Raw genomic sequence first — 15,725 nt, 5'->3', positions numbered from 1 at the left:
GCCCACACTTGGGCCCAGCTCCCACTGTCAGAAAAAGGCGGGTGGCTCTGGTCTTTGCACAGCTCTCCAGCTGAATGAACAGTGCATCTGTCCTCTCTCTCTTGCAGGAAGTCTCCAGTCTCTGGTGCAGGTGCTGTTCCCAAGACAAAGGAAAGGAAAGTGCTAAGTGAGTGTTCCCGGGATCCTTTAATACATTGTATGCATTGTCTTCATTAATGTTTCTGTTTAATTTTTTATTCCATGTGTATTGATCTCCTTGTAGGGGTGTGCATGCCAAAGCATGAGTGTTGAAGGTAGAGGAAAATCCATGGGAGTCACTTTCCTACCGTGCGGGGTCCCAGGCTCTGCTCTGCGTCATTGAGCTTCTTTACAAAGAGCTTTCATGCTGAATTTCTTGCTGGCTCTGATTTCAGGGAGAGCATCTCATAGAGCCCAGACTGGCCAGTAAACTACTGATCATCCTACCTCATGCATTGCCATCTACTTCATGAAAGGTTGAGTTATTGACATGAGGAACTGGGGATGGGCAGAGGTGCATGACGGAAGCTATCTCTGCTCAGTGACATGCCTTTGGGGACAGATAGTTTTCATCACTGAGGTGTCATTTGAGTGCAGTGCTCCTCTGGAGAGAAGGAGTTTCTTTTGCCAGGGCATCAAGACAGGACCTGAAGGTGGAGTTCTGGAGGCCAGGCCTGCATTCCTCTTCAGAAGCTGCAGTCCCCACTCAGGACAGTGCTTTAGCACAGGGTCACATATCCAGTTCTACCCTGAGACCTGCTGAGTCACATGCAGTTTGTGCTGGGAAGCAAACTGGGGTCTCCTGCAAGGGCAGTGAGTGCCTCTCAACCACTTACTCATGCTTTCCTTAATTGTACACTCAAAGTGGGGTGGGCATGACATATGTAGGGGTCAAACCCAAATCAAGGGAGTTTTTTCTCTTTTTGTATCAGAGAGGGCCTGAGGATCAAACTCAAGCCCTCAGGATTGACAGTGATGCCTGGACCTGGTGCGTTCAGGGTAGGGGATGAGGGTTTAGTCCTAGGGATGGAGCCCAGGACCTCACATACCCTAGGCAAGTGCCTAATCACTGAGCTACATCCCCAGCAGATGTTGGTTGCAAGAGAACTTGGGCCCTCACCATGCCAAAGGAGCACTCTATCAATTAGTGGCCCCAGCCTGGTAGTCTTGTTTGTAACCTCTGCTGTGTTTGCATGCTGCCTGAGCTTATTAATATAGCCACATCCTCAGGGTGACAAAAACTTCATGGAGACTCCCACTGTCAGATACCTGAAGACAGGTTTCAAAGAGAACAGGTAACCAATGCAGAAGTCTCACAGTGTTCGTGTGAAGTACATGGAATATAAGTCCTAGATGACAGAATGCTCAGAACACTGGTGTCCCCACTGTTGGAAGTAACCAGGACCACAGATCCCAGTCTTTCATCACACTTGAAGACTCCTAGCTGGCATGGTGGCACATACTTCTCATCCCAGCACTTGGGACACTTAGTCAGGAGAATCTCCTGAGAACAGGAGTAGGAGGACAGCCTGGCCAACCCATCAGGTGTTACCTGCAGGTCTAGTTCCAGACATAATCCTAGCATGCAGTCATCCCCAGCCATGCAGGGAAAGCATCATGGCACACCAGGAAGCCAGTGAGGCCCATGTTGCTTGACTGGGCAGCTACTTGTTAGCCATAAGGACTAGGGCTCAGAGTGCCCAGAGGCTGTGAGACTGAGGGTTTCAAGGACCCAGCAGCAGGCCAGATGGTCTCAGCCTGGACTCGATACTGAAGAAGGAAGGAGCCCTGAGTCCTGGGCCAAAGCTGTTAGTAGCCCCATGACCTGGGCTGCTGGTGGCTGCTGGGGTCAGGAGCAGTGTCTTGGTGGGTCCTGCTGTGGTGAGAGAGAGCAGCAGAACTTCTGGAGGACAGAGAGGGAGCAAAATAGAATGGGAAACCAGTATAGAGATCTCAGAGTGTTTGTGTGAAGCAGAGCTAGGAAGTGGGTTGCAGTGGCAGGGGAGCAGCAGGCTGTGCCTGTAGAGATGAGTCAGCCCAAGGGCAGAGTTGTCAGAGCCCAGCAGCATGGGGTGGGAGAGTATCTCAGGGGAGGGGCTCCTGTCCCTCCAGGACAGTCTCCATCAGAGACTGAAGGGCTGGGCCTGAGAGGTGAGGGGAATTAGGGATGAGGGAGAGACTGGAGAGATGTGGGAAAAGAATGCACCTAGTAGTGAAGCAGGGCCCCCAATGTGGGATGGTTGAGGCCCGACAGAGTTGGATGTTGCTGATCCTACATTAGGCCAGGCCAGAGGGCCCAACTCCAGCAGCCAGAAAGGAAGCCAAAGTGTCTGAGGAGGCCTGCATCAGATTGAGTCTCATGAGGGTCCCACCAATGGCCAAGGCAGGATTTGTTGAAAGCAAGGTTGTGGGTATAATTGTTCTCACCTCGGAAGGGAATAAGTGGCCATGGCTTTCACAGGTACTGACAGTGCAGGGACATGAGACCTATGGACTGACCTTACTGCCACAGGGCGGCTGAAGGCTCTTGTTGCCTTCAGTTAGTTGTTGTATTAACCTGGTAGCTTCATTTCTTGAGAAGCTTGGGTGGATGAGGTGTAGAGGAACAAGGTCCAGCTAAGAGGAGGAATCCAGAGTGTTCCATGGTTGGCAAACAGGTTCTGAGGTCTGGCCTGTGCACTCAGGCCAGTGTATCTGTTTGTCTTAGCTGCAGGCTCAAGAGGGTTGAATTGACCCAGGATCAAACACCACATGTGCCCTGTGTTTTCCAAGCTTTCTCATGGTTGCAAGCGCTGGGCGAACTCACATAAATTTTTCCATCATTCCCTGAGCTCTAGGTGACTTGGATGGATCATGGAGATCTCTCTAAGCCTATGCCAGCACAGCAGTGACATCATGGCAGTGTCCTCTAGGGTTCCAGGACTGGATCTTTTTTTTTCTTTCTCTGCTGATATAAGGAATAAGACATCCTATAAAACAAGGCCAAGCTTTCCTAGAGTTGAAGCCCAGAACACACAAGACTCCCCCAGGGATGGGCCCATCCAAGAAGGTGTGGGATGTTTTGTGGCTTAGGTTGTTTCACGGTGAGTGAGAAGTGTCTAAGAAGCACACATGTAGCTGCTTGGGAGCTGGGGAGGTCATAGGACCCCCTAGATCTGATTCTGCAGATGACTGTGAACATCAATGTGCTGGGATCTGAACTCTGGTCCTCAATCACTGAGCCATCCCACTGGCCCCTGGCTTTCCCTTCCTAGAATGTTTCTGTATTTCCTCCTACTTTATGCCTTGTTGCTGGCTCCTAGCTCAATGGCCTATATACAAGAAGAATTCTATAAATGTCTTATAAACACTAAGTATCCTGTGAAGGGTACTAGTGCCCTGTTCATAACAGGAAGGCTGAGGAATCCAGTCTGCAACAAAGAGAAGGCTGGGTGCTTTTCCGGTCATTCAGCATGAAGGGCCAGTCATGTTTTCATTGTAGCGTCCTGGTTATGCTCTGGGTCTTCCTGGTGCAGCAGTCCTGCTCTGTGACAAATGATGTGTCTCCTGCAGGAGGAAGAGTGGTCGAGTCACAGTACCTGCAATATGACAAGAAAACGAAAAAGGTGATGAAGTCCTTGACTCCCAGAACCACAGGAAGTGGGTGAGGTGGAGGGCAAGTAGGGAGACAGCTGAATCCTGAAGGACACTGTTGGGACCTTTGCCAGGTGACTCTGTGACATCCAGGCTTGGACACAGGGATGAGTCTGGGTATCTAACATCAGCATATGTCAGTCTCCATGGTCTACGGCCCCTGCACCTCCTCACTGCTCCTCTGGCTTTGGAGACCTCAATTTTGCCAAGCCTTTTCTTCAGGACCATCCCCTGGATCATCCAGGTGGCTCCTAAGAGACAGGCACTGACAGCAGACATTTGGTATGGATCACAGGTGAAATTGTCATGTGGCTTTGTGCCAAACTACCCAGAATGCTGTGAAAGGCCCTACTTTGGTGGTGTTCACTTCTGGAATATCCTGTGTGATGTTTTCAGCTGTGAATAACAAGGCTAGCAGTTCCTACTGCTGCCCACACAGGCCTCCAGCACCCTGAAAGCTGCAGTGCTCACCTAGAAGGGAAGCACATACAGGACAGGGAGAGCCCTGAGGAGCTCAGTCAGCTTCAGGGTCATCCCTGCAGGGACACCTCACCCCTGCAGTGTGTGGTCACCTCTGCAGTGACATCTCACCCCTGCAGTGTATGGTCATCCCCTGAGTGATGCCTCACCCCTGCACTGTGTGGTCATCCCTGCAGTGATGCCTCACCCCTGCAGTGCAGACCTTTGGGCCTGTGGCCTTCAGGTTCCGGATTATCTGTTAAACTCAGTTCATAATCAGAATGTTTTGTGTTCAGCCTCTGCCTGGACTGTACTCCAAGAAGAGTTCAAGGGTTTCTGTGGCAACATCTAGCGACCAAGCCTTAGCAGAAGGATTCTCACATCACCCTGCAGGCAGATTCCCATAGTCATCCCTAGTCCATTTAAGCTGCTGCTGAAAGTGCCTTGAAGGCATAGCCACAGCGACCCTGTGTGTTAAGGGGTGATGTTTTCATTCAGGAACCCTGATGCAGAGTCTTCTCCTAACCCAGCAGGTGGTCCCTGCATCAGGCTGGAGTTTTGAGTTTCTGTGTTGTCCTGATAACACCTGCTGTTTCCTCCTGGGGCAGAATAGATCTCAGAAGGTCTGGGCCAGTCTCACTGGTTGAGGATTCTTGCAAGGCCTCATCTCCAATTCCTGAGGGAAGGTGTAGGTTAGGAGAACGCCTGGATTTGAAATTCAGTGTTTTCAGATTTCAGGATTGGATGAGGGGAACTCAGCATGTGCATGTGTCCATGTGTCTGTATGCATGCACATGCAGGCCAGGGATGGACACCAGCAACCTTCCTCAGTCACCCTATGCCTCTCACACAAAGGAGCTCTCACACAGAAGCTGTGGCTCACAGATGAGGTTGCTCAGGCTTAGAGTCCCAGAGATTCTTCTGCTGTGCTTCAAAACTTTGAGAGAGAGAGAGAGAGAGAGAGAGAGAGAGAGAGAGATTCTACCAGCTTGTACAACCACGCATGCACATATGGATGCCAGAGGGAAATATCTGGTGTCTTCCTTTCGAACAGGGTCCTAATGAACTATCAGGTCTCTATATCTTAATATCTAGCAGGGGTCCCAGCGTGAGCATAGCCAGGGCATACGCATGCTTGGCTGTCAGGCAGGCAAGAGGCAGAGATCTTGTTCTATTTTTCATGGTTAATGCTCTTAGTGCCCTTGAGGGCCTGGCTGACACCTGCCTGGAGCCTGCTGGATCTGATGCTGGCCTAGACAGCCAGGGCTATTGATGATGGATGTCCAAAGTGGCCCTCATTCTTGGCAAACTTCTCTCTTCTAGTCTAAATGTGCTTGGGTGTTTAATGCAAGGACTGGGTTGTAGTTTTCCTCTTCCATCCTGCTGCCTCCTTGTTTTCTCCAGCGGGTCACCTGCCCTAGTGAGGAAAGAGAAGTGTGTGAACCACAGCCCCACCCTCCCATGCTTCTGCTTGCTGGTCTGTGGTATCTGTTGATGGAGAACCGTTCCTGTGGCGGTCAGTCCAGTTGCTGTTTGTGAGTTTTGAGGATTTACACCAGTGTAGTAATGTGCATAGTCATCCTGGGAAACCCCACAGGAAGTTGGTCCCCAGGTTTCAGCACACAGAAGCACAGGCCAGAAGAGATGCCCAGGTGTTGAAGGAGGTCCGGTAGATGTGCTGTTAGTTTCCTGTGTCTGATGCATGATTGTCCCTTGCTTAATAAAATGTATACACAAAACTCTTTAAGTGTCCCACTGACCTCTGAGAAAGAACATCAATGGGAAGATGGCTTTGAACTCTTAACTCCCTGTTCCTGTCCTCATAACAGGTTTCTGTAGCAACCAAAGGAGAGAAGCCACCTGAGGGAAGGAAGTCCAAGACAGTGCCTAGGAGCAGAAGTAGGGTCTGGCTGTAGAGGGGACAAGTGGCTGGGTATAGGGACTCTAGGATCAGAAAAGAGGTTGCCTGGCATCTCCCACAGCAATGAAGACAGTCACGCATAGTCATGCTCAAAGGCCAGTCTGATCCAGACTGTCCCTCATTTCCCAGGCGATTATAGATTGTGTCAGGTAGCAGTTGAAAACTGGCCATCAGGACATGATTCAAGTGTTTATTAAGGTATCATGGCATCAAGGGTATATGAGGACATAGCCATATGTACACAGAACGAATTGCAGATCCAGAGAGCAGGGAGGGAATAGCCAGGAGCTCCTGCTTGCTGCTGCCTTAGGGGTTCTACAGAAATCCCAGTGGCACTTGGGAAGTGGAGGCCATATCAATTAGGGATTGTGGCCACATGGGGAGATTGAGGCCAGCCATGTGCTGTGGCATCAGAACACTGACCAGCGATGACAAAATGGAACATAAAACACTGGTTGCTCAGCTTTGATACTGCTGACTGCTGACGTGGCCAGGGGCCATCCGGTTCACCAAGGCTCAGCCAACAGTTGTCTCTCCACTTACCAAAAGTCAAAGAGTGGCCCAGCTCCACAACCAAATGTGTGCCCACATTGCAATGGCTCCGGTACTGTTTCACCTCAGCTGCGGAGATCTCAGGATCCATGAGTGTCCAGCACGCACACACCCGAAAGAGACAGTCTTAGGGGTCTTAGGCAGCACTGAGGGTGGTGAGCCTCTGCCTCACGGCTCAATGGCCCTGACCTTGGCATTGTTTGGGCACAAGAGAGCAAAGTGATGGGGACAGACAACCTGCAGTCTACCATGCTGGAAGGGCATGACTAACACTGATTGATCACATCCATGTGACTACTGAAGCTTTTCCTGCTATCTGTAGTGGTGACCTTACAGAAACCATGCACACCCGGGTTAGACTGTATTAAAGTAGCCACCATTTCAGGGTTCCCTGCAAGGTACCATGGGACAGTAGTAGCATGAGTCTGCATGCACCTCGACACATTTCACTAGGGACTACACACACACACACACACACACACACACACACACACACACACACACACACACTTTACTGACATGGTGCACATTCTTTGCACACAGAAGAAAGTGAGTAGTAGTGAAAACACACCAATCATGGAATTGATGGAGGGAGCTGTGGGGAAGCAGGGGTTTAGAGTTACTTAAAGGCCCTATGCAGGCTCTCCTTTTGTTGGAGGAGAAACTTCAAGTGCAATGTGGTTCTTTATTTTCTTTCTCTAAAGCACAGAGGGCTAGGGTGGATCACAGGGCTTTGAGTATGTTCAGCAAGTACAGTCATGCAGAATTAAATCCTAGGACAGGAACCCTATTAATCTTCTACAGAATTTTAGAGCAGCCTGGATGAAGATTCTCAGCTGAAAATGTGGACATCTCAAGACAGGTACTGGACAATGGCTGTCAGACTTGACTGAAGACTGGAAATGTTTTGCTATCTCACAGGAAAAGAAGGCCCCTCCCACTATACTGTACTCTAAGGACAGTTTATTCAGGTTAGGATGACATGAACTATTGTCTCATGTGACAGATGTCAGCACAAAGTATCCAAGGTATTGGACAAAGCACACAGTGTCATGTAGACATAAATCATGAGTTTGTGTATCAAGACCTCTTCCAGGTTCTTAGATAGTAATGGAGAACCTCAAATACGGTAGTGATGTGATAGTGTGCGGTGAATCTAGTGACAACTAGTTTCTATTGTGACACAGATGACTCTTTTTGTGTCATGGTCAGCTTATAATGAATGACTAGACCTAAGCATGAGAGTAACCAAATACTACATTGCTTCTCTAGCTGCTGAGCTTTTAAAAGCCCTGGCGTGACAGCAAGCTTTTGTGGACATACTGGATTGGTTCCTCTGTACTTTAACTCTCTGAGTCACCTCCACTCTCAGCAAGTTAGATCAATTCCACTAATTGGAAATCAGTCACCTGGAAAAAATACATTCTCAATATGATCCCAGATTGGCCATGGAAAAAGGGTAGCTTGAACTGTCCCACCTAGGTTCTGGGCTTGCACAGGCCTGCTCTCCAAAAGAAACCTGTGTTCACAGCTGCAGGCTACATTCACTATGGATGCTCTGGAGGTTCCTTCCTAAAATGCTTAGATTAAAATAATTTTCTTGCTAACAGTCAAAAAACTGATTATGCCAATCTTGCCTACAAGAAGCTAGTTTCTATTCTGTATTTTATCAGATCTGCACAATACATGTAGTCATCACTGATAATAGGTGAAAGTTATGCTCTAATATGGAAACTAAGTGATGCTGGAGGATGATCCTGACCCACAATGAGCAGTTGGGACACCAGACCCTGTAGGGATGCCTGGCAAGCTAACACGGTGAGCACGCACGGCTCAGTAAGTTCCCTGTGAACACACATCTCCTGAGATCTCTCTATTTAATTGGAGGTGATCCTGTCCACCTAATACAGCACCTCATGTGGAATAACAAAAGCCACCTGCAGGAGCTGTGGTGATGACTCACAGGTTAGAGCATCTTCTTCTCTCTCAGAAGAACCACATGGACCCTAACAATTGGGTAAAGCATGTCAGTGATTACATCACAAAGTGTGTGTCGGAGACACAGCCACATTATCCTCACAAAAGATACTATCACACTGGGTACCCTTGGTGACTTTGAATTCACTTATTAGCCCAGTATCCATGGAACATGCAGAGATCCATCTGTTGCTGTCAGTTCTAGGTCCACAGGAGGGGACAGAACCCTTGAGTAAGAATGATGGTCTTAAGAGTCAAGAGATAGAATTCAATTTTTATTCATAACAAATACATTTTTACAACACAACAGGATTAAAATGAATAAAAATATTTAAAAATATTTGAAAGTAAAAATAGTAACAAGAACATATAAGAATGAAACAACAAAAAGAAAACTTCAATTAAAATCATAACAAAAATATTTCTAAAAGCATATTCTTAATGAACATTTAGAAGCACAGACGTATTGCTGTTCCTCCTCTAGCACACATAATGAAAGGCGGTCCCCCAAGTTGTCTCTCAAGTGCTGTTTTCTGAGAAGAAAGTAAGACCTCAATCAGTCAGGCTGGCTTAGTGGTATATAAACTTAGGGTCTCTAAGAAATGACAAATTAACTCTGAGGAAGAATACTCATCCAAAAAATGTTGTTACCATTCAGGATGTTTGTCATCAGGGACTCCTGAGAAAGCAACTTATTCTTCAGGAAGCTCTCTTACTGGGATGTGTCCAATTCCAGCTCTCTTGCACTTTCTGAGACCTGGGAGAGGAAGGCAGTTTTTCAGACACTGATTTGGTGGGGAAATGCAAGCCACCTGTCAGAATGCTGCCTTCTACCACCTCAGTTCTATTGGACAGTCGAGATGGACCTTTTAACTGATATCATTGTTGCTAATTCTGTGGGCAGGGCAAAATCTCCAGAGAGCATCACAGTAATGTGGGCTACCAATATGGGACCCAGACTTATACCAGTGCAAACCAAGAACAGGGCAATGGCAAGAGACCTCATCGGGTTGCAGGAAGAAAGGAGATGTCCATATGTCACCAAGGATAATGCCAATGACAAGTACTAATTTGACATTTGCACTTGGTTCTTATCCCAAAGGTGCTTCCTACACAAGAGGTCACATGACCACAGAGTGTCATTTGTCAAAGAACCAAGAAATTGTTCAAAACTCTACATAGGATCCAATATATCACATGGATATGCAATAATGAGGTATGTTATTCATCTGTCACCATTTCTAGACTGCAGCTTCAAAAAGAGCAGCAAAATATGCTTGCACAATAATTCAGTTTCTGAAAAGTGGTTAACTTCCCAGAATACTTGTGCATAGGCAGAGCAATGAACAATTCCATTACATGAGGTGGTTGGCTGGTTGTGAGTGTAAATTAGAAAGGTGGTAAGAGAAGCAAAGATGTATCAAATTGGCAAATTTTATCAGATATTGTTAAGCTAACACAGCTGTTTGTCCATACCAGATGATGCTGGGTCTGGCCCTTGATGGTCTTTATCTTTCTTGTTGAAGTCAACCAAATATTTCTGGTTCAGTGCACAATCAAGATGTACCTCCTTGCTCTCCTGCTTCAGTGGGACCAACTTCTTCCTACATGTGTTCTCCATCAGGAGCTGGCTGAGCAGGTTTCTGGAAATACAGTCTGCATAGTAAGATCATGCTGCTCCTTTCTCCCATTCCTACTACCAAGTCCCACTAACTCTACCAGGTCCCAGATACCCAGGAAGACTTAATAAAATGCATCTTCATACATATAAGGCTGCTGCACACACCATAAAGCGTTAATTCAGGGAAGAATAAATTGTTTGCTTGGCCTGACACCAATTAGTGTCCACACCTCTGAGAAAGAACATGGATCTACAACAATCCATGAAAGCCCAATGCATGGGGCCAACATCAATTAGTAGTGGGCCAACACCCTCAAAAGAGGTCAGTAGAACCAAGAGAAGGTCATGCTAACCATGTGGTCCACCCACTCAGTTTTGTAAAACCTGGTGTGACACCAGAGGCCCAGGTCAGCCTAATAACCTTCTGTTGACTTCAATCAGTTCTGTTCTATCTAGAGCCTTCTGAAGATGCCTAGACAATCCTGGGATGAGGAACAGTCTTTTATGGAACTGAAAACTGAGTCCTAATGACCCTGGAACACTGATGTGTAAATAGCACAAGAGATAGAACCAGAGCTGAAGACCATCCAATCCAGAACAAAGAAAGTCAGAAATGGCCATTCCACAAGTGATAGCCTATCTGACCAGGACTTACCTAGAGAAGGTAATCTCCTTCTTCAGCTTATGGTTGTTCTCATGGACCTCAGTGTTCTCCATCTCTAAGTTGTGCAGAATTGACATGACCACCTCCTCCATTCTCTCCAGGTCTTCATAATATGGATTTGGCCTGAAGTGTGGCCTGGCCCCAAATGATAGAATACACTGAACATCGGCATTTAGGAATATATGAACTCAGGGTGGGTCCTATATTACCCCAGGCTGCTGCCTGGATCTTCCAGCACTCAGTCCCCTGCCTAGCAAGTACAGAGACTCACCAGAAACTCACTGCAATTACAATCTTGCAAAGCCACCAGCTGTCAAGGGCTTTGCAAATGCACACTGGGAACTCACTCTCCCTGACTTTATCCCTGAATTCTTCATTCAGACCACAAGTTCTGCTTTTAAATAAATGGAAGCAGATGAGTCCATTTTCAATCTCACTCCTCAGGAAGGGTCAGGTTCTGAATCTCCACTATATGGGAGGTGAGGTTTAGCACAGGGTGGTTAGGGAGGCACAGCTTTCTAGAACCCAAAACCTTAATAGGATAAGAAGGTGACCTTGCAGACCCAGGAATGAAACAAGAGCATTTTGAGCGATTCATACCTGTTCTTCATGGATCTCTCTGTCAGAAACCTCAGGCGATCTCTCAGGTCATTTCTCTCCTCGGTAATGAGCTGCAGCTCTTTAATCAGCCTCTCCTTTTCCTTCATGGCCTGATTCTTGCTTAGGTCAGTGCCAGGGGATGATGTTTCTCTCCCAGCGTCTGTAGGTAGAAGAACACAAGTGAACCTGCATGGGGAGAATGCATAGAGTGTTCATAGACCTCAGTGAGGCCTAAACAGGAGAACAAGTCAGGAACCCAGTGTCACTGCTAGGCGATTGGTCTATGCTTAAGAGACCTCCTCAGTGGATCGCAGTTCTCCCACTACTTTATAGAGACCAAGAGACGTAAGCAGCCAGGTGTTCCCTATGCCGGACATCACGTGCTTACATGTACCACGGAGATGGCTTCTCCAGGATTATTATCAGCTGAACAGGGTACAGCTTGGTTTCAGGACCCTCACCCCTGTGGCTTCAGACCTCAGATGATAAATTCACCATCCACAAAACTTGAGTGATTGGAGACACTCAGATGTCCTACCCTGATACTCTAAGCCAACAACTTTGGATTTAAAACACATTTCCAGGGAGGATATGTTCAACAGACTTATCAGTGTCCCTATGTGAAATACCAAATGCCCCAGAAGTGCGAATAGGTTACAGGCTGAATCTTGGTCTACACGTTCCAAACAGTTTTGGTATTGTAGAAAAATTTTTGTAACATACAACCTCTAATATATAAAGCAAACAATGACCCTGCCAGTTAGAAGAAATCAGAGAAGGTCTAAGAACATAAGGTTATTGCCTGGAGCACAATCTCTCCCTATTACTACTGTCAGATACACACTGTATTTAAAGAAGCAATGATAGTGAAATACATTGCTGCCCTGTTTAAACTCAGAAAAGGTGGACCCTCCATGACTACTGATGGTGTTATTATATCAATGTAACAGAACAAATGAACTGAAAAGTAAAGACCAGAAGTTCACAGTATAATAGCATTGGCCTTACCATATCCTCCCAGTGGGGATGGGGAAACTAAAGTTCTGAAATCCTTGGCTTTAAGGAATTGTGATATTCATGGAAATTCAATTCCTTTTCAGATGCTCCAGTTGTTGTGGCCCATTGCTAGAAAGGTCAGCTTAAGCCTGCAGCCACCCTGGCAGGAAGCTCAAAATACACTGCCCAGAACTTACTCCACATTCCCCAGAAGTGCTGTCTTTCTCCATCATTACTTTGAGACGAAAGGCCAGACTCCTTCACTCTAGTCTCTCCACAATCGACGTTCCCCCTCCCAAAACGCTTGCGAAGACGGGAAAACATGTCTTAGCTTGTAACCGCCAGACTCAGACTGAGAGAAACTAGGGCACTGGTTGTCACTACAACACTGGTGACATCACAGAGGATGCCAGAACTCTCTAGGAGACAACAGAGTGTCATAGAAGGGACGGCTGATGTCATGGGGAGCAGACTTTGCATCCCTGCTAATGTTCTCCCTGTACTGAGCATAAGCAGAGGTGCCCTTTCCAGGAGACTTTCCTGGGGCAGAGCCACTGAGCATCTCCTGCTTCCAAAGCCAAATTTTCCTCAAGGCTTGATTATTAAAAACCTTAGTAATTCCTATGCATCTAAATGAATGTTTCCTTCCATATCTTGCCCCAAAATGTCTCATCCTAACTCAAATTGTCCTCATTCACCAATGTTAGCCATTAAAGCTTCCTGAGATTTCACACCAGCTTGAATATGCAGTCAAAAGTTCTCCTGTCTCATTATGTACAGGTGCTTTATATCACATCAAGAAGTAGTCTGCATGGTAGGTTACAACATGGTGTGTATTAGGGGAACACTCATGAAGTCATGTGCTTAGCAATCGACAATTGCCAGAAAATTCCTTAGGAGAAAGAGTTCAAGTCTTTAAGGTGCTAGGAAAAGTGTGGAGACCAGTTGGCAGAGGAAAATGCAATATTAGAGCCACCAGTGAAGGGAACCTCATGCTGCTTGTGGGGTTCTGCTCTCTGCACCAATGTTGCTAAAGGAGCACTGCTCACAGGCCTGAGTAAGATGTACCATGAGCTTCTATTAGAAAAATAAAATACACAAGAGATATAGAGGGTGCACAGAAACGTCTAATATGAGGCTATAAACATCATTAAGTGGATAGAGCAAGGTCCCTGCACCTGTACACTGGGAAATGGCCACCCCACCAAACACAAAAGTAGTAACACATTTATCATAGTAAAACACATTTATCATAGTAAAAAATGAATACTTTATAGAATGCACCCACTAACACTGATTGATCACATCCGTAGTTCAAATTTTGGGGGCAAATTCATGGCCTTAACTATCTTTGTATCAACTTATATAGCAAAAAATAAGAAAGAACGAGAAAAGAAAAAGTCAAAACTAAAAGCTCAAGCTTCTCATATGAGGATTGCAGGAAGTGTTATATGGGAGTCAGTTCTGATTAGGCCATTTTAGATAGAACAGTGCATAGTGACCCTTAATGTGATGGGCCCTATATAAAGCTTTTTGCAATATTGGAATTTTAACAAACCTCTTCCAGAACGTACGGAAGAGGCACCATGTGATCACCATGTGATCTCCATGTCCTTACTTTGTATCAGGTTATTTTTCTGCATCCTTGATTGTCAGGCATATAACAGCAACAATCTGAAATAGCTGATAGACATGGAAAAACATGGCTAAAACTATAGTTGTGGGTTACACACCTCAACTGTGAAAGGCTAATGCTGTCTGCACAGTCCTTGGAGGCCACTCTTATAAGCCTATTTATTGCAAAGTGAAAGGAGGTTTATCTGAGCTCAAAGTGATCCTGGCCAGCCAGGTAGAGGGCAACATGTGATACTTGAGACCCTGTTTTAAACCAGCACAGAAATCCACCCTTCATTCAAAGCATCATCTACGAATTCTCGATTATTTACCATTCTCTCCCTACCAGTCGTTCTGTTTGGAATGGTAGAAAACAACTGGAACTGATCTTTCTATTTTAAGGACCATGATCTCTCTTTTTTTAGGTCCACATTAAGAGTGCATACAAATGGACATCACCCTCTGAACATCTTAGTATTATCTACTCTGTATATATAGCATAATACTGTGCCTATGAAAATCTTAAGCTTCCTTGAGTGTAGTTGCCCCATCAAGAAGTGTGAAGTTCTGAGTTCAAACCCCAGTGATGCTTTAAAGGGACTAGAAGAAAGCGATCAGAGATACTCCACTTCTTTGTCCTTAGATTAAATCAAGTTGACACAATGTGAACCTGGTGGGCTATTTAACCAGCATCTTTCTCCCAACCCCACTTCCACGAGTTCAGTCCAGGGCAGAATTCATCCCCCACCATCCTAGATATTTCTGTGTATATTTCTATAAGAGCCAGGTTTCTTTTTTTTTAATAGAATTAGTTGTAGTCAATCAACTGCTGCCCTATGTGAGAAATGATTAGTATCTATTGCAACTTACCACAGTGTATTTGTGTATACAAGTACATTATTGGAAATCCAGCATTACTGAGGGATTGGAAACCAGTGCTGTGGCCTTGCCTTTCTGTGCCTCTTCCTGGCTCACAGGCAGCAGGGGGCAGACCTTGAGTTCCTCTTCAGGGACAGAGTGATGTTGAATGGGCACTGAGCAGGCAGAGAAACGCAGCTGAGGCAGCTCCTTTCAGTTATCAAACACATCATCTCCTTCCCATCTTAAGGGCTACTGCTGAGGTCTTGCCCCCATACCTACCTTAATAGCAGCGAATTTGTTACACAGCAGCCAGCTCTTTCCTATTGTTCTGTAATATGCCTCCACATCATGGATGCCAAGAAAAACACTAACAAAGAACAAAAAACTCTGACGTTGAACTGTGTGGTGCTGGTCACATACCCTGTTATGTTCTGTATGTTATGAGGTTTGTTAATCTTAACAAGTTCCCCAAGTGTATTCTTCACATAGGATCCAATAGATTCAAGGGAAATAGGAACAATTATGTGTAAAATGGCCTGAGTCAGGGCCCATAGACCGAAGCATTTCCAGCACTTGTGCATGAGCCCATGTGGATTTTGCAATGAGCGGGGCCTAGCATTGTCCAGTACACAGTTGTGAGCTGTTGCTCTGGTTGAACTGTATTGGTGTGTGCATTAATAAACTACACCCATTTAAATGAATTCAGTGTCCTGTGGTTTGAATCCAGACCCCTTGACACCAAATCTTCCCTTCAGCAGCATTTAGGAGAAGCAGCTAGGGTCAGGAGGGGTGACATCTTGCCATAAGTT

At 46.2% G+C, this 15,725-nt stretch overlaps 1 protein-coding gene across 5 annotated transcripts in view; it reads right to left on the bottom strand.

Annotated features, from left to right (window-relative positions):
- Window positions 1-8,822: 8,822 nt before the first annotated feature.
- The window catches only part of LOC147998875 (disks large homolog 5-like), a 42,623-nt gene continuing 35,720 nt past the window's right edge, over window positions 8,823-15,725 (bottom strand). Inside the window, exons 3-9 of one of the 5 annotated variants that reach the window (XM_087595947.1) lie at window positions 15,196-15,283; window positions 14,926-15,089; window positions 11,446-11,605; window positions 10,837-10,980; window positions 10,037-10,203; window positions 9,212-9,317; window positions 8,823-9,093 (exon numbers count right to left, since the gene is read on the bottom strand). In XM_087595947.1, the coding sequence (XP_087452073.1) occupies window positions 9,253-9,317; window positions 10,037-10,203; window positions 10,837-10,980; window positions 11,446-11,605; window positions 14,926-14,953 (564 nt within the window). In that variant the 5' untranslated portion in view covers window positions 14,954-15,089; window positions 15,196-15,283 and the 3' untranslated portion in view covers window positions 8,823-9,093; window positions 9,212-9,252. The remainder of the gene's footprint in view (window positions 9,094-9,211; window positions 9,318-10,036; window positions 10,204-10,836; window positions 10,981-11,445; window positions 11,606-14,925; window positions 15,090-15,195; window positions 15,284-15,725) is intronic. The other 4 variants (XM_087595950.1, XM_087595946.1, XM_087595951.1 and 1 more) reach the window with 4 other exon arrangements.

Source organism: Rattus norvegicus, chromosome 19 (genome assembly GCF_021556685.1).
Source record: "Rattus norvegicus strain SHRSP/BbbUtx chromosome 19, alternate assembly SHRSP_T2T, whole genome shotgun sequence".
Classification (NCBI taxonomy): Eukaryota; Metazoa; Chordata; class Mammalia; order Rodentia; family Muridae; genus Rattus; species Rattus norvegicus.
Note: the sequence above shows the minus strand (reverse complement) of the source record. Positions and strands in the feature narration are given on the sequence as shown.